Source organism: Acinonyx jubatus, chromosome B2, assembly GCF_027475565.1.
Source record: "Acinonyx jubatus isolate Ajub_Pintada_27869175 chromosome B2, VMU_Ajub_asm_v1.0, whole genome shotgun sequence".
Classification (NCBI taxonomy): Eukaryota; Metazoa; Chordata; class Mammalia; order Carnivora; family Felidae; genus Acinonyx; species Acinonyx jubatus.
The window spans coordinates 53,252,341-53,279,232 of NC_069385.1; the positions used below are offsets into that span (position 1 = coordinate 53,252,341).

A 26,892-nucleotide genomic window follows, 5' to 3' on the forward strand; every position below is an offset into this window, starting at 1 on the left:
GCAGAGAGTTAGGATGTTCTGTGACTTCAACTTCAGTTAGCTTTCTTGAACAATCCATTTTCTGTTTTTTTTTTTCTTAACCTGAAGCACATGTTCCCTTGGTCTGTGTGTAGCAAGTTTCTGTGACTCACAGAAAAGCCCTGTTACATGATAGGCTGCTTGAGTTCTAATCTAGCAAACCCTCTTCCCCATGTATACAGACGCGCACCAGCTGGAGGAGACCATCACCCTCAGCACTGTTCCCCTGTCTTTTCACCATCTGGATCTTGAATGGGGTCTTAACAGGGGCATCCCCCCTTCTTCTGTGGCTGGCCCACATCCTTAGGTTTCATTTCTTTAATTAAAGACTATTGGATATGTACCTTTCTGAACTAAGAGACTCACTCTTGGGGAAATCTGTTTCTTGCTCTATGTCTGAGGAGGTCAATGTCTGCTCTCAAATTACCCCTTGTTTTCATCTACATTCCATAGACTCTGGCAGGCTAACTAGACTCTTCTGGTTGCAATATTCCAAGTGACAAAAACCTAAAGTACCATAAGCCGTCCCTGTCAAAATAAATAAAGGAAAGAAGAGAAAGGAAAAAAGAGAGAGAGAGAGAAAGAGAGAAAGAAAGAAAGAGAGAGAGAAAGAAGGAAGGAAGAAGGGAAAGAAAGAAAGAAAGAAAGAAAGAAAGAAAGGAAGGAAGGAAGGAAGGAAGGAAGGAAGGAAGGAAGGAAGGAAGAAAGAACACATTGGTTCACAAAACAGAGCTATCTACAATGTGGATATGGTGGTCTCCGGCACAGCTACATCTAGAGGTATATAAATATATCATCCTTAAACTTGGTCAGTAGCTCCATTTCCTTGGCTCTGTTTACAATTCACTTCCCCTCTCAGAGTTATCCTCCACGAGGCAATGAAATGGCCACTGTTGGCTCTAAGACCACATCATCTTTACCACTTACGAACTTGAAAGAGCACTTTCCTCAAAGGCTTTGGCAAAAGGCCCAGAGAGGAATTCAGCTGGCCTGTTTGGGATCATGTGCGCACCCTGAGACCAACTGCTGTGACTGGTGGGCTGGAGAACTCTGATAGCCAGTCCGGGGCCTCATAATCACCCCTGGGAAGGTATCTAGGGAACACAGAGTCCCTCTCTAAACACTGACTGAGCAGGACTTATTATACGACGCAAGGCGGCTCGCCCTCCAAAAAGAAGTATGCTAGGTAGACAAAAATAACCAAGCCCATACGCAGTGTAAAGTTTGCTCCATGTTTTGTAGTTTGGGGTTGGAACTATTTCTCTATTTCATTGATGGCATTTATTTCTGTGTTTTTCATTCTCTGCTGCTTTTGTTCAGTTTCTGCAGAATGCCTTTGCTTTACCGTCTTTAACCAGAAGCCCTCATTTCTTATTTTTTTAAATGTCTATTTATTTATTTTGAGAGAAAGGGAGAGAGAGCATGCAAGCTGGGGAGGGGCAGACAGAGAGGGAGAGAGATAATCCCAAGCAGGCTGTGCACTGTTAATGCACAGACCCACACAGGGCTCGATCCCCAAACCATGAGATCGTGACTTGAGCCGAAATCAAGAGTTGGCCGCTTAACCAAATGAGCCACTCCGATGCCCTCCTCTTTTCTTATTTTTGACTCCCAAAACACTATTGGCACTTGACAACTTACAAATAAGGCTTTTAAGCCTTATTAATCATTCTACCACCTACAGTGAAAACTGGGAGGAGACGGGAATGAAGGAGCACAGTTGTTTCCATTTTACAGATTAGAAAACTGAGCCCAGCATGCAGGTAAATCAAATGGCTGAGAGAGAAGTGAACCTAAATCCAAGGATCACAGCTCCCAGCAAAGAGTTCTTGACTGCTCTTGGGCTTTCCTCCTGAAGACTGCATTTCCAAACCGCAATAGTTTGAATATTTACACAGAAAGCCTTAAAAGGTTTTTAAGCAGATATATGAAAGGGTTCATCAGACTGAACCACTGGATGGATGGGTAGATGAATGGTTGGACAGATGGACAGAGATATATATACATATGTATTTTAATGGAAGCTTTATTATTTTCAATCCACATGCCAACTCAAAGTAAGAGACAGTGTAGTGTTGCTACGGGGCAGGCCTGCCAAACCTTAAATGGATCCTTAAATGGACACACAGAGACTGGCGTAATTGCACCGCTGTTTGAAGATGACAGGTTGATAAGTGCTTGAGAGTATGTTCTCTTTTGGAAAGTTAAATAGTCCCCCAAGATCTTGTTTATGATGATGCCTTGCTTAGCAAATCCTTTTTCCATCACGACCGGCATAAAGTGAAACTCCAGTCCATCCCAGGTCTGAGTTGTCCATATTCTAAGTGAATTCTTGTTCACTGGAACAAACTGACCCTTTACTCCCCAGCTGAAAAGCACTCAGCGGGAAGGGCCGCTCCCCCATTCACGGTGTAAGGACTGTGCACGGGCAGCAGGTGCTCACTTCCTCTGTCCCCTTGAAGAGATCTGCTGGTCTCCTCAAGCCGGAGTCATCTCATGCCTCCTCCTTTTCTACTTTGCATTCCCTTCCCTCCCTTCTCCTGCCAGCCCAGCTCACTGACAAGAGCCTTCATTTTCCACATTATGGTTTAAAGATGGAAAAATGTTAATTGAGTAAGGCTTTAGCATCAAAACTGGGAATACTCCACTGCATAGCAAAGATCATTTCTTGGAATTATTCACTTAAATGTTTACAAGAAACAATTATCAAGTGTCCCAGATTGACTCACAAATGCAATTAATGAAGGAATTGCTAATAGTTTCCATTTTCCGGTTTGTTTTAATCCTACTGTATAAACTGTCTTTTTGGTGCCACTCCACCAAAAACCCATCGATGATGAAAGGAGGTACAGATTCATAAAGCAGAAATGTTACTGGAAGTTAAACTTGCCAGGGTGCACTGCAAACCCAACTCAGACACAATCATTACACGACGCAAAAGCCATCCTAACAAAACAGAAAAAAAAAACAATTAGTGCCGCTGCCAACACCTCATAATTCTGGACAGTCAGGAAGAGGTGATTCCAGTACCTAATTGATTTCTCCTTTGCTGTTTGTGGGATCAAATATGTAACTGAAAATGCCTTTGCTGTCCCTGACGGAAGACATAATGAACTCTGGCTTGCCAGATTATTCTGCAACATCTGAAGGTTTGCAAAATAAAATAAAGTACAATAAAATAAAACAGCTCTTGTCTGGTTTTTTCCTCGTCAACTTTAATTACTATAAGGATGGGTGCAGCAAGAGAAATGTTTCCTTTTCGCTTCAGTGCTGGAGCAACACGAGCTCTCCCACAGTCTTTCATGTGCAAGCTCTGAGGTCTGCAGCCTATTCTTACTCACCGACTGGAAAAGATTGGTTGCAATGGCCAGTTTGATGTTTTGTGCTCAGCTCCCAAAGTCCCAATTGGAAGTCATTCTCTTCCACTTAAGGAGACATTTCATTTTTCCTTTAATTTAAAAAATGTTCTGAACGCAAAGCAACATTACAAGGACCGCTGGGTTGCCTAATATAAATTCCACATGCGCGACACTCTTCAGGCTGTGTCAGCAGACAAGGTCAGTTTAGCTAAACTAACCAGCTGCCAAGCAGCCAGTTCCGGGAAAATTTTAAGCACGCTGCGTGTGTACAAGCCAAAGTCAGACCCAAAATCTAAAGTGAGGGCAACAAGCACTCGGTCTTAAAATGGCCCATGGAATTTAATCTTGTTAAGCAAATTTGAACCAGGCAATTGTCCATAATGACCCAATGGAAAGTCAAAGAAAAATATCTCTAACTGAATGACCCTGTCCAGTCCAGGACCTTCTGCCTATCTTGGCATCATTATTGGCTGGGACTGAAGAACAGAGGCTTCTCTCCCAACTCCACCCCTGACCCCCATCCCTAGTTATTCAAGGCTTCTTTAGGAAAACACCAGGGTGAGAATTCACATGGTCTATACAGTGAACATTTCTCCACAAATCTTTAATATGATAAGAAAATTGTTCCTCAATTTTTTAGGGGAAGCCCTAGAAAGCCCTGCCTAGGAACATGGTATGAAATAAAGTAATGCCCAATAATTCATTTTATGAAGTATTAGTAGACAGATACCATGGATAACAGAAATCTATAGGATTCTTCTGTTTTAACTGTTTACCCATTGACAAAATGAATGTTTAAATCCAAGTATCTACTGGAGAATAAAATAAGTGTCCACTCTTCAATGGAATTAACAACAGTGAACTAGTCCAAAGGGAGGGAACAAGAGATTCCAGGCCAGGCAAGAATCCCAAATAACGCACAAACAGAACAATCACTCATCACTCAAGGGCTGGCTGGAACAGTCTAAAGCACAGACTATTGACACTCCTATCAACGCAGCACTTGGCAGGTATGAATAAACGTTTTCCCAAGAATTAAATAGGGAATGATGTAAAATCAACTCCATCTAGCCATGAAGAAAAAAAGTCTTTCCTATTCATGCATCATTAACTTAAAAATTTGTTTATGTAAAAGGGAAAATGCAAATCAATCATCTCCATAAGATAAGGAAACAAACTGGTATTGACAGTTATCCAGACCAGAAAATCAAACCAAAAGAATACTGACCCTCCACTTCTGAGATGAGATGGCAAGGATGTTGTCCCTTTAAACATTTCTTGCTCCTGAATTTCACTGAAGCCTCCATCGTAAGTTAGCTGAAGTGGGTGACTCTTTAAGTGGCCCATGGCGTTTGATTCTGTTAAATAAATCCTATTTATTTTCACCATAGGGTCCCCCTTCACAACAGTTTCTTTGGATTCCACTGTCTTCTTTGCTGTAACAATCAAGGAAATGTTTCGTCAAAGTATTTCTTACTTTAAGAATCACTATTTCAATGTTTTTTTTTTTTCAGTCTGAGAATTGGTACAATGTAAAAGTTATATGTTACTTATAACCAAGTCTGGAATTGTACGGCCAAAGCCTACCTGGACACCTACAATACCTCACCACTATTTCAGGCTTGGTGGCACCAATTCATCAGAAACGAGTGGGATCTTCTCTTGACGCTCTGAGTCTACCAGAGGACAAACACTCAAATTAGGTTTATGAATAACTCCGTCCACATTTAAATACATCTGCATCCCAGAGTGATGACTCCTTTTCCTGAATTTGATCATGTTAATAATTTTTCATTCAAAAAATCTTGAGTGCCTCCATGATATCAGGCAATGGCCTACACATTCAAGATGTAGCAGTGACAAAACAAAGATCCCTGACTTCTTAGGGCTTATATCCTAATAGGTATGAAGAGATAATAAATAATATACCATGATAAATGAGGTATATTATAGAATAACTGCTACAGAAAACAAAACAAAACAAAACAAAGCATAAGTAGAAAAATGGAGAAAACTAAAGAGGATTGGGGATGGGGGCAGGTAGCAGTTTTGAACAGGGTGGGTATGGTAGGCAAACCCTTAATGGAGGCAAGGCATCTGGCTATCAGTTGATGAGGGACAATCTTCCTTGCAGAAGGATTAGCAGGTATGGAGGTCTTAAGGCAGGAGTGTGCCTGGCATGCTTAAGGCACAATAGGAGTGGAGTATGTGAGGGAGAAGAAGAAGAGAGGTGATCAGAGGGGCAGCAGCCAGATGGTGGAGGCCTTACACACCACTGCTAGGTGGTAGGAAGACAGCTTTGGCTTATAAGGCTTTCTAAAGAGGAGTAAGATAATAAGAGTTGCAAAAAGTTCAGTCTCTAAACTGAAACATCTATTGTGTCTATGACTGCAGATTCTTAAACTTGTGATACAACAGTGTTTATCAACAAATGGCCATTAGGCATAGTTCATCTGTGATGCTGCTACCATGCTTGAATCTCTGAGAGAATATTTTTTTCAAAAGGGCAGGGAGGGATGAGATTTTATAGAAAAACACTGTTTTGCAAACACCCAAAGTGTCTTTTTCTGCACTTGAACGAGCAAACCAATAAAAACCAACAAAACCACTTGGTCCACTCTTACCAAGCCCCCTGCTTTCAAAACAATGCATTTCAAAACTGAAAAAAACTTTAGAGATCAGCTAGCCCAAATTTCAATTTTCAGATGAGAAAACTGAAAACCCAAATGTTAAGTGGCCAGTCTCAGTTCACAGAGCAAGTTTGGGGAGAGCCGGGACCATACAGTAGGAGGAGGGTAGGCTTTGCCCTTCCATCGGACTTGGGGTCAAGTACTGGCTGACCCTTGCAGGCAGGTCACTCAACCTTTCTCTCACCTTTCTCAGTAGTCCCCACCTCTTAGGGATGTGGTGAGAATTAAACAATGTGGCCTAGTAAAGTGATTTACTCAAAACCCAGAAGTTATTTCATCATCATTAAGGGAACCCAAGAATCCCGACTTCTGGTCCAGGGCACGCTCAGTAGCACCACTCTGCCTTAAATATCTTTCCTACTGAATAACAAAGCACTTGTTTTGTTTTAGGTCACAAAGCATCTTTAGCCTATTCCTGTATTTTAACATCTGTTTCTTTCCTTCATTTACTCCATGGATATTTACTAGGCACTCACTGCTACATGCCAGGTGCTGCTCCAGGTGCTGGCAGTCTAACCAAGAAGTCCCAGCAGTCAGGGAGCTTCTCTTCTAGAGGGGAAACACACCCATACTCATAGGGGGAGTTGCTGCAGCCCCCTGTAACTTCACAATCTATTGGGGTGAGCTGTCACTCATTACTACAGCGAAGAGCTGCCCTGGGGCTCAGTCTTCCAGGGTGGATGGTGGATGTCCACCATTAAACTGAGCATTCATAACAATGCCCTGTGTGTCCCTGGTAAATATCTGTAGCACATTTTACTAATTTTGTAATGGATCATGGCTCAACTTCAAAAGTCTACAACAGGGGTGACTCAATCAGTTAAGTGGCCAACTTCAGCTCAGGTCATGTCCTCATGGCTCGAAGGCTCGTGAGTTTGAGCCCCACATCTGGCTCTGTGCTGACAGCTCAGAGCCTGGAGCCTGCTTCAGATTCTGTGTCTCCCTCTCTCTCTGCCCCTCCCCTGCTCGCACTCTGTCTCTGTCTCTCTCTCTCTCAAAAATAAATAAGCATTAAAAAAAAAGAAGTCTACAACAAATAGTATTACTATACAGGAACGGTTCCATTTCACAGATATTGCTTTGGCACCTACTATATATTAGACCCTGTTTTAGGTTCTCAGGCTCTTTTCCTACCGAAAGAAATAAAGAAAACCTCTCTTCCTACTGAAGCTGCTCAGTCTAGTAGGGGAGATAGAGAGGCGGACATGTAAAGAGAGAAATGCAGTACAGCATGGTCTGAGCCAGTAAGGGTGGTATAGAGAACAGGAGAGTCCTGAGGGGTGTGGAAGTTGGTCAGGGAAAGATTCATAGAGGAGGCAAAGCCTGAGAAGTATTCTTCAAGGATTAACAGGAGGCAAAAAGGAGTTCTGTGAAAAAGGAACAAAAGTCTGGAGTCAGAGTTAGCTTTATGTGCATACATGCTGTATAGTCAAGCAGGGCCCCACACAAAGAAGGGCCCTATGCTTGGCTGTTGCCATCTTGAAATTCCCAATAATTTAATAAAGAGCCCCACATTCTCATTTTGCACTGGGTCCAGCAATTATAGAGCAGCTCCTGCAAGAGGCTTGAATCAGCAGGACCAGGATGGGAAACTGCAAGGAGTTCCAAACCGCTGGTGCACAGGCTGTGGAGGGTAGGGAAAGGAGAGTCAAAAGAAGGGCCTGGAATGTTAGGCTAGATCACTACGGAGCTGTGCATGATGAGGAGCAGAGATTTTATCCCCTAGGCCAGGAGTCAGCAAACTAACCACCAAATCTAGTCTGCCTCCTGTTTTCGTACTGCCTACAAACTCAGAATGGTTTTTACATTTTTAAATGGTTGGGAAGAAATCAAAAAGAGAACACTATCTTGTGTCATGTGAAAATTACAGGAAATTCAAGTTTCAGTGGCCATAAATCAGTCTATGTGGCTTTCCCACTACAACAGCAGAGTTGAGTAGGTTGAGCAGAGACTATATGGCCCATGAGGTCTAAAATATTTACTCTCTGGCCCTTTACAGAAAAAGTCTGCCAACTTCTGTGCTAGGTCAGCATTTCCCAAACTGCATTTTTCAAAAGATAGATTCCACAGTCAAGTACATTTGTAAAATGCTGGGTTGAATTAAAATTAAATAGGCATCTTTACTGACCCTCAAATATGCCCATGTGTGCCAGGACTCTCCAAGAGGGAGAGGAAGCAGGCAGATTGATTTGAGTGCTGAACCACTTTTCCAAGGGAATGCTGGAACTCAGTTTGGCAAACACTCCTTTAAGGCACAGGGAGCCCTCCAAAGGGTTTTCAGCAAGAAGATGATGCAATTTGATTTTTATTTGCTTCCTGGCCCATATGGCACACACAGAAAATAATCATTTTCACGGTCCACTGGGATGAAGGGAGAAGGCGGCTGCTCACAGCCATGTGTGGTTGGCAGCTTGGTTTCTCCAGGCTCTTCTGGCTGCTCTAAGGGCTGAGGGTCATCAGTGAGCTGAGGGAGGATGAGAAAGGGGCCTAGAAGGCCAAGCACAAGGCAAGAGGTGAGAACAGAAGTGCAGCAGTGGTAGGAAAGGGAAATGTGGACCCAGAAGATGCTTAGGAAGCCCATTTAGGAAGCCTGACGAGGGCTCTCCCTGTGAAGGCAAAGAGGGCAGGGAATGGGGGGGGGGGGGGGGGGGGGGGAGACTGCCCTGAGGTCTCTGTCCAGATTGAGTAACTGGGGCGGCCTTAGCATCACTGCCATGTCCAGCCGAAAAGCCTATTTCAACACAGAGCAATTAAACTGTTGGTCCTGTGAAGATCACTACACACCTCTCTTCCCCTTTCATTTTCTTAAATCAGGAATTCCAAGCCTGCCACCACACCCCCAGCCCTGCCTGAGGCAGAGTCGGCTACAGATGACTTCACATCAAAGGAAGGGGCACACCCTCTGTCTCCAAGCACGGCTGCCTTTACACCCCAGTCACCCACCGAAAGACACCTTTACTAAACAATAGAGTCTCTGACACAAAGCCCAGGGAGCTCCTGCACAAATGACAATAATTCCAAGGCTGCAGCATTAAAATATACATGTATACCATATATAATAATATATAACATATTTTTTTAATTGGGCAACGGTGCTTTTAAAATGACTCTGACTTTTTACTGCCATTGTTTCCTGAGTGCTGACACAGACCCCAGGGCTGATGAGCAGGGAGCACCTGCAGACAGGGTGGATAAAAGGACGGCAACAAAGACCTGTTTCTGACCGCTCGGAGGCGTGGGGACGGCCTCGGTGCTGGGAAATGACAGCCGCAGATGGCACCTCCCAAGCACAGGTGTGCTGTGGGTGCACGGTCGAGGGCCAGGCGGCCTCGAAGGGAAGGCACAGAGCCACAAGGGAAGCAAAGAAGATGGGGATGGTGGGTGAAGCACTGTCTCTCCAGTCACTCACCTGTAGACGTGAACAGCTCAGGAAGCAGCAAGGCTCCCACGGTGAGCAACCAGGAGTTAAATGCCGCGGAGGCGGCATTCAGGCTTGATAACAAAACGTCTAGCAAACAACAGTACCGGCACACCAGCTCTACCACCCGTTTACAAGGAGTGACGCTGTTCCTCTCTAGGTCTGACCTCAACCCCTGACCCCGGACTCCAGATCCCATCCCCTCTCCTGCGGGCAGGGGCTTTGCTCCTGCAATTACCAATCCTTCCGGATCTAACTGGTCTAACTGGGGCCCTGGTGGGGGAACGGTTGAAAAGTTCCTCAGGTGATCCTAAGGTGCAGCTATAGCTGAGAAACTGAAGTCAGATGAGGTCTCTCCCTCACTTAAACCCTGCCCTGGCTTTTCAGTGCAAGCAGCATAAAGTCTGGGCTGGTTTCCACACCTCGGCCCTGCCGGGCTGTGGCCTCCGCTCCTTTCACGTTCCCACGGTTAACCACCTTCCCGCCACACTGGCCTTCCCAGCCTCCACCATCCGAGCCTCCCCCCGTCTCGGGCCTCGCTGTCCCTCAGTACGGGCACCTCATCCACAGGTTTCTATATACCTGCCTTTTTCTCCCTAGTCACGTTTCGACCCAGGGGTCACCTCCTCAAGCACATTCCAGTGCCACCTGAGCTACTCCCGCCATGACATTCTCCATCCTGTCATCTTGCGTATCTTCTTCATAGCCCTCGTCGGACCCAAATTATCTTATTTCTTTGTTTTCCCGTTTACTGTCTATCCCCCCTCACAAGCTCTTTGAAGGCAGGACCCTGTGAACCTAGAATGGTATCTGGCACTTAGAAGGGGTTCAATAAATATCTGATTGACTGACTGTTAGAAAGGAAACAAATTGGGACATCGAGGTAAAGCAAGTTGCCTAATTATATATCCCGTGACAGCATCTGTTACCGTGCGACATGAGTGCCCTGGATTGCCTATTTCCCTTTCTTCATGACTTCTTCATGAGTCTCTTTGGCCATGTCAGGGATTACAGGGATCAGAGGGACCAGAACATGAGTAAAGTGGGCTGGGGAGACATAGGGAACTGCAGCCCATACCCCGGGCTAATGGGAGTGGATGGGTGCCACACAGAACAAAGGCCCAGGACTGCCAGATCTTCTAATTTTTTCATAAGAAGTCATAAATCTGGATGCTTCCATGAGATCTTCTACCTTTAAGTGTTGGTGACTCATTAAAAGAAAACCCTTGAATATCAAACAAGTAGGATCCTCAGGCAGTGACTTGTAACTTTTGGGATCCATCTTCACATAATCTCCTCTCTGTGACTGTATACCTACCCCTATTCATCTTATTGATTGAAGGAGGGCCCGTTCTGCAGCCCCTAGTAAAGTGGTTTTCCAACTTTTTGGACTACATGCAGTAATAATAAGTTCATAATATAAATTAAGTGTAATATATAATAAATTAATAATATGACCCTGAACACACATGTACGTGACCACAGTAAGGTCTCCTTGAAGCAATACTTGCCCTACGATCTGTGATGTGCCCTGATGTCTTCCATTCTATTCTATTCTATTTCATTTTTTTTTTCTCTCAATACTGGTGTGATGCTCTAGACTGATTGTCATCCCACTAAAGAGACATTTCCTGCAGAATCTGAAAAACTCTTAGTGTACTCTGGACAGGGGTTGATTCCAATGGTTGGGGCACACATTAGAGCTTGAGGTTTGTAGCACCTCTGCCTCCGGGTGTAGATACCTGCCAGCAATTCTGTGGGAAAGAACTGGAAAAGCCTCCAACTTTAGCTTACTTTGTCACATGGGATTGGAAAGGTATCCTCAAAGACCTAAGCATAGGGTACATTGTATGAATCTTTAAATGTGCCTAATGAAATGAACAACTGTTTGAACTAATTTAAAAAATCACTTGTTTCCAATATAGGTGAACTCCTTCATTAGAAAACACTTAACCCTAATATTCTTTTCCTACCAAGTAACTTTTTTAGAAAAACTATGATATTTAGGTACTCTTCATGAATGCCCAGAAAAATATACGAACAATAAGTGTTACTGTAAAAATCCTGTGGGGTTTGAAAAAAAGTCCTGTAAAAATAACTTGTATGTGCAAATTCAAATCACCTGCCGCCCCCCCCCCCCCCCCGGTTTAAAGGATGTCACCCAGCCTTACGCTCAGCGGGAGGAAGTGTCCTGTCAGGCAGAAGAGCCCCCTGGGAGGCCGCCCTGAATAAGCGTGCCCGGGCACTGCTTATTCTTCTCATCTTTGCAGCGTCCACTGGGGGTTTGGGAAAGGAAAGGCACGGGTCCTCCGCCGGGGCGGGAGATGCCAGAGCTTTCGGTCTCTGGAAAGAGATTTTTCAAATGATTGGCATGAGTTTCCGCGTCTCAAATACGACCCCCACCCTGGCACTGGCACTGACACCTCCAGGGGGGCTTCCAGCTTCGCTTCACCCCGGCCACTCGATTCTACACCTCACGGGCCATTTTATCTCACGTATGTGTATGTGTAGCAACTTCCCATTGCTTTTGTCAAATATATTGCATTAAATCCTCTATCGGGCTTAGCATATTCGAAAAAACAATTTATGCACGCTAGGAAACAGGTATCTGTATAAGAGACTGTAATATTGACACAGTATACTCAAAATGCTTTGTAAATTTTTGTGTTCCTGCCAGCTCAGAAAACAGTTACTTGGCACCCATACATGTCAAGAATTATGGGGAATATAAATACTGCCTTAACATATTTTGGACTCCACAAAAGTATTTTTTTAAGAGTATAAATATCCTTGAATAATTTAGATTATAAAGTCATAAAACCTAAGAGCAAGAAGTTGTCTTGGACTTATGATATAAAAATGTTTTATTTTCTACCTCTCAGAATTCTATGCTGATACTCCTTGAAAAGGAATATTATGGGCAACATTCCAATTCCTTAAAGACTTTTAAAAGTACCAGCACAACGGGGCGCCTGGGTGGCTCAGTCAGTTGAGCGGCTGACGTCGGCTCAGGTCATGATGAGTTCAAGTCCCACACTGGGCTTGCTGCTGTCAACATGGAGCCTGCTTTGCATCTTCTGTCCCCTTCTCTCTCTGCCCCTCCCCTGCTCGTTCTCTCCCTCCCTCCCTCCCTCCCTCGCTCTCAAAAATAAATAAAACATTTAAAAATAAATAAATAGAAATACCAGCACCAAGCACTGTGCCACCCAGAGCACCCTGCGGTCCCACTTTCAGGTGGTGGTGCCCTCCAGCCCAGCGCCAGAACCTCACGTGGGCCTCAACTCCCACTTCTGGTGTGGCTTGGTGATCCACCCTACCTCCCTCCAACCTTAACAAGATCATCTGCTTATGAACGAGCAATTTTATGGCAGCAGGTGCTTTTAGCTCTCTAACCAAAAACAACTGAGTTAGAGTTCCTGAAATTACTTACGTAATATGTGAAATGAGTGATTCTCAATCTGGTAGGTTAATCAACAAATTTCTTAAAAATCCAGTGTGAAATGTAAGTCAGATAATTTGGAAAAATGAGTGAGGTTATCTATCATACATGGCACATAATTCCCAACACTCATTTTCTCGTATACATTAATAGAACCTCGACATCTATATTAGACTTCTCCTTCCAATAAGTTGCTTCTTTCAACACTGATGATATTTTTCAAAATATTTTTTTTGTATCATTTCATTCATTTGCAATTAGAATCAACCCATAAGCCAGATAGAAAAATATTAGCTTCATGACTTTAGAGAAGTGTGTCTTCTCTAAAGGTAAATAAAGCGGCTTTAAATAAAGAAGGTAAATAAACCTTCTCTAAAGGTAAATAAAATAATCAGCCTAATATAGGGGAAGAGTAAATGACTCTGAGATCAAACCCAAACTGGAGTGCAGTCGATTTACTAGTAGTGGAGTGAACTTGGGCAGGCCATTCCTTTCTCTGAACTTGCCCAGCTACCAAATGGAGATAGGAGGACTCTTCTTTCAGGGACGCTGACATACATACAATTCCCTCTATGGAAACTCAAGAAATGAAGCTCCCTTCCCTATGTAAGTTGCTCACCCTTTATTAACCAGATTTGGTTCCAAGTTACTTTTAAGTCTCAAAAGTCAAGGCCCTAGCCTCTGACACAACTTGGCTGGAAAAAAAGATTTTGAATTCAGAGGGGTCTCTTCTGAAGGGGTAACACTCATTTGTCTGTATAAATTATGCTATATTTACGTAATAGTCCCTTTACTGTTTAGTCTAATTGTTACAAAATATTCATAAGAATGCCACTTAGGTCATGAAACTAATAGTAACAAAAAAAGCAAAAAATATAATACAGGAAAATAAGAGCTTTATGAAAGGTGAAGTATATAAGGATAATGTCAATATTGAATGTAGATAGGAGGTTTTCTTATCTCAGAATGCCAGTGCTCTGCAGGTACCCTGAATCTGAAACAAAGATTGAGAAGTCTGCCAATTAATAATAATGTAAATAAAGTAGATGACTTCTTTGATAGATGCCCTAACAGTTATAAATGTTTTGGGTACTAAGTAAAAGATCTTATAAAAAGGGAAAATATGCAAAGCTAATTTTTATCCAAAGGAAAATAACTCAATTATCTCTGCATGGCAAGATAAATCCCTTTAACTGCCCCTTGATAAAAGAGATCATTTTCCTAGTGCAAAATTAGTCATTGTATAGTGAAAAATGAGTCCCATTTGACTGTTGTCCTTAACTAAAATCATGTACCCCATTTAAACATATACCTCACTGGACTACTTAAAGTATAAGTAATCATGTAAGTGTTTTTAGTTCTTCAAGGGAAAACCACTGAACAAGACATCAATTTCTATCCTGCTAGGTTCTACAAAATGTTCTTCCACTTTGTAGAGCAAACTGGCTTTTATGAAGCAAAACAGTAAAAGAACTTTTTTTCTTATAAGATTCACTTTATTTTAGAATTTCAGAGAACAATGTAAGTAAGTTGAAATTTTCACTTGAGAACCTCACCTCAGTCACTTTGTGTGTCATGACACTAACCAGTGACTTGAATATAATCAAGGACACTGAGAAAGTCAGATTTTAAGCTCTGTTCTGGCTGTTCAAACTTCTAGAGTTTGTTGAAGAAATAAAGAATTTTCATAGAATAACCCAATCGAAAAAGACAAAATTCCTAGAACATTTAAGGAATCTGCCTGGCCTTGACTTTTCTCCCAGTATCGTGGGCCTTGACCAATTTTTGGCATGGCTCCTCTGGACCACCAGATGGAAAGGCAGGGTCTCCCCTATTCTACAGGAAGGGGAGTCTGCCATATCCCACCTCAGGAAGTTGCTATGATTTAATTTGCAGAGCAACAAAACACACACACACACACACACACACACACACACACACACACACAAGACCTCTTAAAGTTAGAAAGCAAATATTAAAAATTCCTGGAAATGAAGAAGGGTGTTTTTGCCCTTTCTGCTTCAGCAGGAACATCCATCTTTTTCCCCTTGGACACCAATACTTCTAGTTCTTGAGCCTTCACATTCGGATGGGGACTCACACCACTGGCTACCTGCTACCCTCTCCCCCCAGCCCACCCCTCCCAGTTTTTCAGGCCTTTAGGCTTTGACTGGAATTAGGCCACTGGCTTTCCTGGGCCTCCAGCTTGCAGACGGCAGACCGAGGGGGACTTCTCAGGCTCCTTAATCATGTGAACCAATCCCTCAAAATAAATCTCTTTCTATACATCTATCTGTGTGTGTGTGTGTGTGTGTGTGTGTGTGTGTGTGTCTGTCTGTCTGTCTGTCTGTCTATCTATCTATCTATCTATCTATCTATCTATCTACTGGTCTTTTTCTCTGGAAAACTCCGAGTCTTGATACAATTGTAGATAAATTATACTTCGGTAAAGCTGTTAAAACAATTCCTTCAAGCCTATAACCCTTGGATGTGGTAACTGTATGTGCACCTCTATTACTATGATTTTCTCCACAGGTACGCTGGGCTCCTCTGTCACTCTGAGCATGTGATTCACTGTTGTAATGTTCCCATTCAGAAATGGTGACAGAAAGAACATTGCTTTGACATTCTCATTCTCATTCTTTTTCTTACCCTGGATCTCCCCTATCCCCAAGGTATATATGGGATTCCAAGTCCATTCTTTTTTTTTTTGTTTAATTTTTTTTTTAATGTTTATTTATTTTTGAGACAGAGAGAGACAGAGCATGAACGGGGGAGGGTCAGAGAGAGAGGGAGACACAGAATCTGAAACAGGCTCCAGGCTCTGAGCCATCAGCACAGAGCCCGATGCGGGGCTGGAACTCACGGACCGTGAGATCATGACCTGAGCCGAAGTCGGACGCCCAACCGACTGAGCCAACCAGGCGCCCCCCAAGTCCTTTCTTTTAAAAATAAACCACATTGTTTTCCTTGTCAAATAATTGGAGCATGGTTCCTATAAAATATTTTAAAAATAGCTCAAGTTAATCTATGCTGTGATTAATCAAGACAATATTCACCCTAGGGAGGCAGTTTCTGGGATGCTGGTAATGATCTATTTTTCCTTTCTGAATGCTGTTACAGAGTATGTTGAGTCTGTGTAAATTTATCAAGCTGCACTCATGATCTGTGTCTTTTTAGTGTGGCAATAAAAAGTTTAATAAAAAAACACTTGGGGTTTAAACAACTAGACTTTGTAAGTTTAGGAAACACAAGAGAATTCAGTTTTGACAATAATGATGAAAGACAAAACTTCCTATTTATGCACAGGCCCACATCTCTTTTCCTACTTTATACAATCCAAAATAAGACAGCAGCTGTTCCTGTGTAAATATAAATCTGAACACCAGCTATAACCAGGGGAGCAGAATGAAAGCAGCCATAACAACCACCACCCAGCAGCCCCACATGTCGAGTTGTCGTGGGAACGTGGGGCGCTGCTATGAAAGAAAACAGGGGTACCAGGGCATACTGATATAGCAAGTAGGTATACATGTTTACTTCCTGTCTTATAGGATTACAAGTGCTAATGGGCAGTCAAGGCCTGGATGGTCAGGAGCCAGAGTGCCCCTGAGTAGAGACAGTCCACCACCTGCAGGAAGATGGGCAGTGGGAGGAGCACAGGCCAGATCGGGGGGGGGGGGGGGGGTTGAAACAGGGAGAAGGGAAACATTTACGCTCAAAGAAGTAGAGCCGATTTGTTAAATGTAGGAGCTGGAATGGGTTGCTTTCTTGGTCCCTCTTCCTCGATTGACTGATAGTCAAGGCATCATTAAAAGCCAAACTAGCCTGAGAAAGGAACCTAGAGCCAGAAAGTACTGAGGTTCTGTTGGTTAGATCTTCACAGATTCTTTCCACAAGTGAGCCCCTTATCTGTGAGCTACCCCAGCCCCAGCCTCCAGCTGCCTCCTTTTTCCCCACTCCTTCCTCCTCCATTCCTACTTCCCCACTTTGCCAGGATAGTAGTCCCCAGAGTAGAGGTTCTCTCAGGGGTGAGATGGAAAAGAGGAAAGAAGGTGGAGGGGCAATAGCATAAGTTCACTTTTAGTATTTTTTTGACTGGGGGCTCCAAACTTTAATTATGTTTAAAATGAAATATACTTAAGACCCTCACATAGTTTGCTATAACAAAAAGATTTTAAACTAAAAGAGCTATTTTACTTGACATGGGGACTTCTGAGTCCACTTTTACTTTGTACATAGCACCTAGCCATTCTGCAGTAAAGAAATATAGTGACCCTAAAATATAATGAAATTATAATGACCCGAAACAGAGGCAAATGTCCATATTTGTCTAGCATCCAATCCTGCAGTCCAAAGACTGTACCAGTGTAACAAGGACCAGGTTAACTCTACAACTAGAAATTTTTGGAAAACAATAGGCCTATTGAGTGAATCACCCAAAGCTACAGAATGTTAAAAACAATTCATAGGAGTCCAATGACAGAATCATAAAATAGAGAGCCACTTTATGATAAGGTGGACCCATTGGGCTGCCAAACAGGGGTTCCCTCTTGTTGTAGCTGGCCCAGAACCCAAGTGGTCTCCAAGACTGTAAGTGTAAGAAACTACATATAAATAAATGGCTGCAGAAATATTTATTGCATATCGGTTCATGCTTACTATTTTGGAACCCTATTTTTGCCATCTGCAATATAAGAACAAGCATAAGAATATAAGATACATTTTGAGACAGTTGGGGTCATTTGGACATGGACTGTGCATTAAATGATACTACCGAGTAATGTTAATTTTCTGAGCTGTGATGATAATGTGGTGGTGATGTAGGAGACTGTCCTTGTTCACATGACATGCAAATTAAACTTTTATGGATGAAGTCTTAAAAGATCTGCAACTTGCTTTCAAATAGTTCAGCAAAAAACCCCCACAAATAGTTCATCAAAAACAAACACACACAAATATGCATACATGCATAGTAATAAAAATTGAGAAGCAGGGGCGCCTGGGTGGTTCAGCTGGTTGAGCCTCCAACTCCTGATTTCGGCCCAGGTCATGATCTCAAGGTTCATGAGTTTGAGCCCCGCATTGGTCTCCACGCTGATAGCACAGAGCCTGCTTGGGATTCTCTCTCTCCCTCTCTCTGCCTCTCCCCTATTCATTCTCTCTCAAAAATAAATAAAACTTTAGAAAAAAAAGTAGCTTGACTAACACCCCAATTCCATGAAAGTCTAAAGGACTGGTATCACCAGGTACTTATGCAGCAGGGCTATAAGGGGAGGTGACTGAAATAAGGGGGACTGGGTAAAAATCTGTGTAACTCCTTCCCTCCCAGTTCCATGAAGTCAGGCCACATGGATGGGAGATTTGTTCTGTAGAGAAGGTAAAACACGCTAATCATACATCAGGCTAATCATACAGAGTTGAGTGTCACAGCGGGCATTGGTGGTATAGTGCTAAGCATAGCTGCCTTCCAGAGTTGAGTGTCAGGGTACTTATTATAAACATAGATATTAACTGAATATTTACCTACTGAATGGTAGACATTCCTACCTTCGTCCTCCAGCTGGTTCTTGCAAAAACAGGTTAGCAACCAGCTTTTATCCTGTAGGCAAGAGCTTGGAAGATATTCTGAGATACTTCCAATAAACTAGCCACAAGAAAATTCCTAAAGTTACCACCATTGGGGCTTTCACAAACAACACAGCCCAGCTAAACTTCCCTGATATGAGTAGGTATCACCTACCGGTTGATCAACCCATTCCACATGCTTCTACTTCCAAATAAGAGCAGCCAAACAAGCAGCATGAGCTATCAGGGGAGAGCCTCTGATATGAAAAACAGAGAGCAAAATAAACATAAAAATGCAACAGAGACACAGAGGGAAAACCATGTAAAGACACAGGGAGAAGATGGCCATCTACAAGCCAAGGAGAAAGGCCTCAGTAGAAATCAGCCCTACTGCCACCTTGATCTTGGACTTCTAATCTTCAGAACTGTGAGAAAATAAATTTCTCTTGTTTAAGATGCATGCACACACACAAACAGCAAAAATTTTAAAGGGAGAAGGAAACAATTCAAAAACCAAAATTATCACTAATATACTCAGACAAGATGATACAACCATGAAACACAAGAATACTATATACATGTATATATATATGTATACATATATGTATATGTATGTGTGTGTTTGTGTGTGTGTATATACACACACATACATATATATATGTATGTATATATACACATACATACATATATACATATGAAAAGATAACCGGGGCACTTGGGTGGCTCAGTCAGGTAAACTTCCAACTTCAGCTCAGGTCATGATCTTGTGGTTTGTGAGTTCGAGCCCCACATTAGGCTCTGTGCTGACAGCTCAGAGCCTGGACCCCGCGTCGGTTTCTGAGTCTCCCTCTCTCTCTGCCCCTCCCCCACTCATGCTCTGGCTCTCTCTCTCAAAAATGAATAAACATTAAAAAAATTTTTTTTAAAAAAGAAAAAAACTTAAGAGTGGGGAAAAGCTTCTGGAAAATTAAAAATAAATATTTTTAAAATATGATAGCAGAAATGAAAAGAACTCAACAAAAAGATTAGAAGATAAAGTCTCTTCCAAAAAGAGAAGGGAAATAAAAATTTAAAAAAAGAAAAGAAAATTAAAGTACAAGTCCAGGGAATCCTATATTGGAATAATAAATTCCAGAAAGAGCAAACAGAACAAAAAAGAGGGGAAGAGACACCAAAATAATTTAAGGACCTTTCCCAGAGTTGAAGGGCATGAGATTCCATTGAGAATACCCATCATGACAGACAGACTAATACAAAGGTCCATTGTCATGGAATTTCAGAACACTGGAAACAAAGAGAAAAATCTTACAAACTTCTAGAGAGCAAAAACAGCCATCAAGGTCTCAAATAATGTACTTCCCATACACTCTTTCTCTAGAAGCTACTGGAGCAAGTATTCCAAAAGCAAATCAAGACAGAGAAAAATCTGGGATACAGGAAACAAGAAAGCTATCACAAGAAGGAGAGCTACATGTGTGCCAGGTGCCCAGTGTAAATGGTCTGAGAGAAAGTGGGGAAAGTTCTCCAAAGAGATTAATCAATAAAATACCTCATGTACCTGGATATATGAAGGAGATTTAGATCTTGGAGAAGAGTTTAGGGTTGAAATGGTAATAATACAAAACTAAAAAAGCAAGGCAATTATTAATACCAGGGAAAACAAAAAGTGGTACAGGGAAGGAGAAGTAATCATCAATAGTTCAAGGCTCAGTTATAAACAGTTATAATCATAGAGAAAAGAGATTAACCAAAATTATGATGTATCTATATTGAGAGTAGCAGTGGGGACAGAAAAGATGAATGTGTTGTAATGATGTGTGGGAGGACAGACAAGAGTTAAATCTTCATCTTCCTTAGTGAGAAGTCATTAGATAATTCCTCAATCTCATAAGCCAGAGAGGAGCAAGACACTGTTATTTAAAATTTTGGATGTATATACCAAAAGAATGTGCTAAAAGAGTTTAAAGTGAGAACCAATGGGAAGGATAAAATGAAGAATAAGAGGACAGGAGACCACTGGAATGTTTTGGGTAACAAATCTTTGAAACTTTATGTACATATACATATAATTTATTTGTATACATAACTATTAAAAATAATATACATGCATAACTTTAAAAAACCCCAAAAATTGTGAAAAACAAAAAAATGTTGCAAAACATTCTGTTTGCCAGGTCACTGTATATTTCTAAATTCTTCTTTATTATGAAATTATAGATAAATAATAGAAGTGTTTCATTAGACATGAAATATATTTGAAAAAAAATAAATTGCTTTCATATTAAATTATTAGTATACTTAGGTCTATGTGATCCTTTTCTTAGCATATATAGGTACTGATTCCAAGTATTTTGGGCCAATTACATTTCACAGCACTTAAATATAAAGTACTCACAAGCTCTAGCGGACTGAGACGAGCACTGGAGATAGGTCTGGTATCAGATGACTCAAAACTGGATGCATGGAGGCTAGCAGAGGAGATGGAACAGAAATATTAGTTTGTGAAGAATCATTTATTTCTAGTATATGTTAGTTAACTTTAGCCCAAAACAAGTAAAAGCATTTAATGCATAAGCCTTGAGGAAGAAGCAATTTAAAAAAAATCACAGTACTTAGAACATTTTATTAGTAAGTCTTTTCATTACTTTTAGGGGGATTAAAAGTTACCGAATAATGAAGAGAAGAAATGTATACAGTGATTTTTTAAAAAAGCTTTGTTCATATTGCTTTACAGATTTGCTATGACAACCACTATTTACCATTTTAAACCAAAGCAACTTCTGGGACCCGAGGTCTGGACTTAATATTTAGGAATCTTGAATAGATACAAGAGGTGCAATTAGCAGACATCCAACTTTAGAAAGCAACTATCCATAACTAGAATTAAGGGAAAATGTCATCTGGTAGCTTACATATCCAAGTGTACAGGCAAGAGAAATGTCATTACCTAAAGGAGGAAGGAGGTCTATTTTCTGGTGTTCTTGAAGATGCAGGCCCAAATAGCTTTCTTTGGTCTTCCCGTGGTGTAAATGGTCGTTGGGTCCTAACTGTTCTTAATGCATTTCGTGCTTCACTTATGATCTCTGCACTGGTCTTCTGCTTGGACATAGAAGGTCGATAAAATGGATCCAGCTTTTCTAACTTTTTATCATTTGGAGATAGCATCTTTCCTTTTAAAATAAAATGTTCTTCAGGTAGACACCACACTCTGCAAACATATGGTACAAAATATTAACTGTTTTCATCCAGGACTTTAGAAAGGAGTGCTTACAAGAACAGACACTCAGATCAATGGAATAGAATAAAGAACCCAGAAATGGACCCACAAATGTATGGGAACTAATCTTTGACAAAGCAGGAAAGAATATCCAATGGAATAAAGACAGTCTCTTCAGCAAGTGGTGCTGGGAAAACTGGACAGCAACATGCAGAAGAATGAACCTGGACCACTTTCTTACACCATACACAAAAATAAACTCAAAATGGATGAAAGACCTCAGTGTAAGACAGGAAGCCATCAAAATCCTAGAGAAGAAAGCAGACAAAAACCTCTTTGATCTTGCCTGCAGCAATTTCTTACTCAACACGTCTCCAGAGGCAAGGGAAACAAAAGCAAAATGAACTATTGGAACCTCATCAAAATAAAAAGCTTCTGCACAGCGAAGGAAATAATCAGCAAAACTAAAAGGCAACTGACAGAATGGGAGAAGATATTTGCAAATGACATATCAGATAAAGGGTTAGTATCCAAAATCTACAAAGAACTTATCAAACTCAACACCCAAAAAACAAATAATCCAGTGAAGAAATGGGCAAAAGACATGAATAGACACTTCTCCAAAGAAGACATCCAGATGGCCAACCAACACATGAAAAAATGCTCAACATCACTCATCATCAGGGAAATACAAATCAAAATCACGATGAGATACCACCTGACACCTGTCAGAATGGCTAACATTAACAACTCAGGCAACAACAGATGTTGGCGAGGATGCGGAGAAAGAGGATCTCTTTTGCATTGTTGGTGGGAATGCAAGCTGCTGCAGCCACTCTGGAAAACAGGATGGAGGTTCCTCAGAAAACTAAAAATAGAACTACCCTACGACTCAGCAACTGCACTACTAGGCATTTATCCAAGGGATACAGGTGTGCTGTTTTGAAGGGACACATGCACCCCCATGTTTGCAGCAGCACTATTAACAATAGCCAAAGTATGGAAAGAGCCCAAATGTCCATTGATGGATGAATGGATAAAGAAATGGTATATATATACAATGGAGTATTACTCGGCAATCAAAAAGAATGAAACCTTGCCATTTGCAACTACATGGATGGAACTAGAGGGTATTATGCTAAGTGAAATTAGTCAGTCAGAGAAAGACAAAAATCCTATGACTTCACTCATATGAGGACTTTAAGAGACAAAACAGATGAACATAAGGGAAGGGAAACAAAAATAATATAAAAACAGGGAGGGGGACAAAACAAGAGACTCATAAATATGGAGAACAAACTGAGGGTTGCTGGAGGGGATGTGGGAGGAGGCATGGGCTAAATGGATAAGGGGCACTAAGGAATCTACTCCTGAAATCATTGTTTCACTATATACTAACTAATTTGGATGTACATTTTAAAAAATAAAGTTAAAATATAAGAAAAAAAGAAAGAAAGGAGTACTTAAACTCATCCACACATGCTTAAGCCATTCCTCTATAACTAAACTAGAAAAAGTCACAAACATTTTTTAATTAAAAATCTACCAGACAGTTACAGTTACAAGATCAGGGTGGAAAAAAAGCTTTCAAAAATATAGGTTGATGTGCACAGTTATGCCTATGGGAATATACTTACTCGAGGGAAATGATGTTCAAGGAAGAGAGTCAAGATGAAAGCTAAACCTGGAGAGAAAGACAATAGATCGTGAAAGAAGACAGACTAGGAAGAGAAAATCATCTCACATTCTCTAATATGTTAAAACAACAACAACAACAACACTGGGGGGATCTGTTAAAATTTTAACTAAAGTTTCCTTCCCCCCCACTGTCCTCCACACAAATTGCTAGTATAAGGTTAGATTTAGGCAGATGAGTCCTATTTCCAAGCTATATTTGCTTTTCTAAATGTAGTTTGTAAACTCAGGTTAAGTTTCTGCCCCACCTTTGCCCCTGATGTATTTGAATGAATTGATTCAAGTCCCCTTCAATTTGAGATAGTGTCTTAGATGAATAAATGCTAAATATCAATATCAAATATCCTTTTCCAGGCTCACTCTCTCAGTTAAGGAGTTAAAGTCATGTCCAAGGGCAATGAGAATGCAGATCCTTCTTTTTTTTTTTTTTTTTTTTTTTTTTTAGTAGGCTCCATGCCCAGCATGGAGCCCAACACGGGGCTTGAACCCAAGACCCTGAGATCAAGACCTGAGCTGAGATTAAGATTTGGATGCTTGGGGTGTCTGGGTGCCTCAGTCGGTTAAGCATCCGACTCCAGCTCAGGTCATGATCTCACAGCTCGTGGGTTTGAGCCCTGTGTCAGGCTCTGTGCTAACAGCTGGGGACTGGAGCCTGCTTCAGATTCTGTGAGTTGGATGCTTAACTGACTGAGCCACCCAGACACCCTGAGAATGCAGATCCTTCTTAAATGCTGATGTGTCCCCATGGAGGTCTGGTTAACATGGCAAGACACCTCTACAGCTCTAAACTTTAAAAAGGGATTTTAAAAACATAACTCTAATTAGTATATGGTAATGGGTGTTCATTAAAAAAAAAAAACAGTAACAACTCAGATGTCCTGAAAATGTTACATCTCTAAGGAGAAAGAGGACTGGAAATTATTCCTATATTTCAGTGTCCCATTTTAGAATAACTTCTGCAAAAAAGAAAAAATTTTTTGTGACATATGCCCAAGGAAACTAAAAAGACTTCATTTCCATAAGTAGAGTCAACAGATGATTCCTTAGACAAGTAAAGAGGATTTACTATATTATGATTGTATACATTAAGTTGTTATATAACAACAGACAACAAGAACATGTGTTTCATTCTACCCAGGCCCTACCCTAAAAGTTTTTGAGGAAAAGAGCATGATGAAAACCACAAACAATATGCCATTCCTTTCATATGGAAAGGCCCAGTGAGGTAAAACAGTAAAAAATTACTTTAAGCAGTCATATTCTAGGAATTTTTGATCTAGGATTTTGAATTTAAGCAAAGTCTCCAAAATCATGTACATTAATACAACTAAAAAAAACTATGACAGGCCAGGGGCACCTGGATGGCTCAGTCAGTTAAGCATCCAACTCTTGATTTTGGCTCAGGTCATGATCCCGGGGTCATATGATTGAGCCCCACATGGGGCTCTGCCCTGATGGCACGGATCCTGCTTGGGATTCGCACTCTCTCTCCCTCTGCCCCTCCCCCACTCATGCTCACTCTCTCTCTTAAATAAAAAAAGTTTAAAAATAAAACACAAAAAACTGACAGGCCAAGTACATTTTACTTCTAATGCTTCTGATATGATTGCCTGTTTCTTTTTAAAATATTCAATGTTAATTATTAAAAATATGTATAAAGTGTTTTTTAATTTTTTAAATGTTTATTTATTTTTGACAGAAAGAAAGACCGAGCATGAGCAGGGGAGGGGCAGAGAGAGACAGCGACAGAATCCAAAGCAGGCTCCAGGCTCTGAGATGTCAGCACAGAGCCCGACACGGGGCTCCAACCCACAAGTCATGAGATCATGACCTGAACCAAAGTCGGATGCTTATCTGATTGAGCCACCCAGGCACCGCTAAAGTGTTTTTTATAGAGCCATATATACACGTTTCCCCTGCTATCGAAAAGTAGAGCATTCCTATGAAAACTCTGGTAAGCTGAAATGGCGTAAAGCGTACCGTATTCCCCACTTTCTGCCAGTTTGCTTTTACAAAAGACCTACATTAATAACCTGTTTTCACTCACCAGTAGAAATCTGAAGAGGATTTTCACTTTTACAAAGAAAGCCCTAATGCAGGTCTTGCATAAAAGCAAAGTGATATAACATGAATCTTCAGAAGTAGGACATACCTGTATTCTTTCTGGATGCAAAATAATATAAATTCAGTCTCATCACATCTAATTCAAGTGGCCATATCACTTTTTAAAAGGCCCACTTCAGTAAAGAAAGTATACCACTCAGTGAGAAGAAGTTCTATATAATGAACAGGTGTCCCCCAGAGCCCAAATCAGGTTTGTGATTCCTTTGGACCCACATAGCACTAATAAGTCTAGCAATATCAAAGGTAATCTGGCTAACAATAAAGATTAGAGAAAGTGCTTTGGATGAGTGATAATGGACCATCATTCCTGACTGAGGTTCTGTATTTTAGTTTGCATGGAAAACTATATTCTTTCTTGGAGTAAGGAAGCAGGAATATTTACTCAGATCAAATGCTAACAATTTTGTACTTTATTTGGGCACACAGGAATTTAAATTGATTAAATATTGGAGGAAATAATATAGACAATGGGCTTAAAAATATTTGTGTACATAAATTTTACCACTAATTCTAACACAACTTTCTCTCTCCCTCTTCCTTTCTCCTCCTCCCAAACCTTAACAGTTACATTGTGAGAAGCAGTTTCAATAATGTAAGATCTACACAGTTAATCTATTATTATTATATTAATGTTAATATGTCATTAAATCAAATATGGAAATGTTCAGTGATATAAGTGAACTGAGTTAGAAGTTTGTTGGGGCACCTGGGTGGCGCAGTCAGTTAAGCGTCCGACTTCAGCCAGGTCACGATCTCGCGATCGGTGAGTTCGAGCCCCGCGTCGGGCTCTGGGCTGATGGCTCAGAGCCTGGAGCCTGTTTCTGATTCTGTGTCTCCCTCTCTCTCTGCCCCTCCCCCGTTCATGCTCTGTCTCTCTCTGTCCCAAAAATAAACGTTGAAAAAAAAATTAAAAAAAAAAAGAAGTTTGTTTTTGGGGGGTAGGGAAGTATTTTTTTTCTTTATATTTGTTAAATTACAAATTCTTATCAAAGAGGATTTTTGCCAACTTCAACAATCACTCAGAGTTTGAAAGCTTGTCTTTTTATAGTAAAGTACACCTGAACTAGAAGGCAATAGTATCACAGAAATTTTAACTTTATAAAAATTCTCCTAACAATTGGAACAAATCCATTCAGTTAGTATGGATTAAATACCAAGCACTATGCTAAACAGTCTCGAGTACATCCTCTCAGTTAATCCCTACAGCAGTTCTGTGAGGGAGGGAGTCTTAGACAATAGTACAAAAGCTATGACATATGCCCAGAGATGATATTCAAACTGTTACTCATGAGATGGGGTGGGAGGAGCAGGGCAGTCAGAGGCCCTGGGGCTACAGCTATTTATGCACCAATATAGAGACATGC

The 26,892-nt window shown here is 41.2% G+C and overlaps 1 protein-coding gene across 4 annotated transcripts in view; it reads right to left on the minus strand.

The window, feature by feature from the left end:
- ARMC2 (armadillo repeat containing 2) overlaps positions 1-26,892 on the minus strand; it is a 125,729-nt gene that overhangs the window by 95,415 nt on the left and 3,422 nt on the right. For 2 of the 4 annotated variants that reach the window (XM_053222392.1, XM_027057141.2), the window contains exons 2-5: positions 21,440-21,700; positions 20,888-20,960; positions 11,657-11,828; positions 4,606-4,813 (exon numbers count right to left, since the gene is read on the minus strand). In XM_053222392.1, the coding sequence (XP_053078367.1) occupies positions 4,606-4,813; positions 11,657-11,828; positions 20,888-20,960; positions 21,440-21,700 (714 nt within the window). Of the gene's footprint in view, positions 1-4,605; positions 4,814-11,656; positions 11,829-20,887; positions 20,961-21,439; positions 21,701-23,346; positions 23,394-25,451; positions 26,209-26,892 lie in introns of those variants that run through there. The other 2 variants (XM_053222393.1, XM_027057142.2) reach the window with 2 other exon arrangements.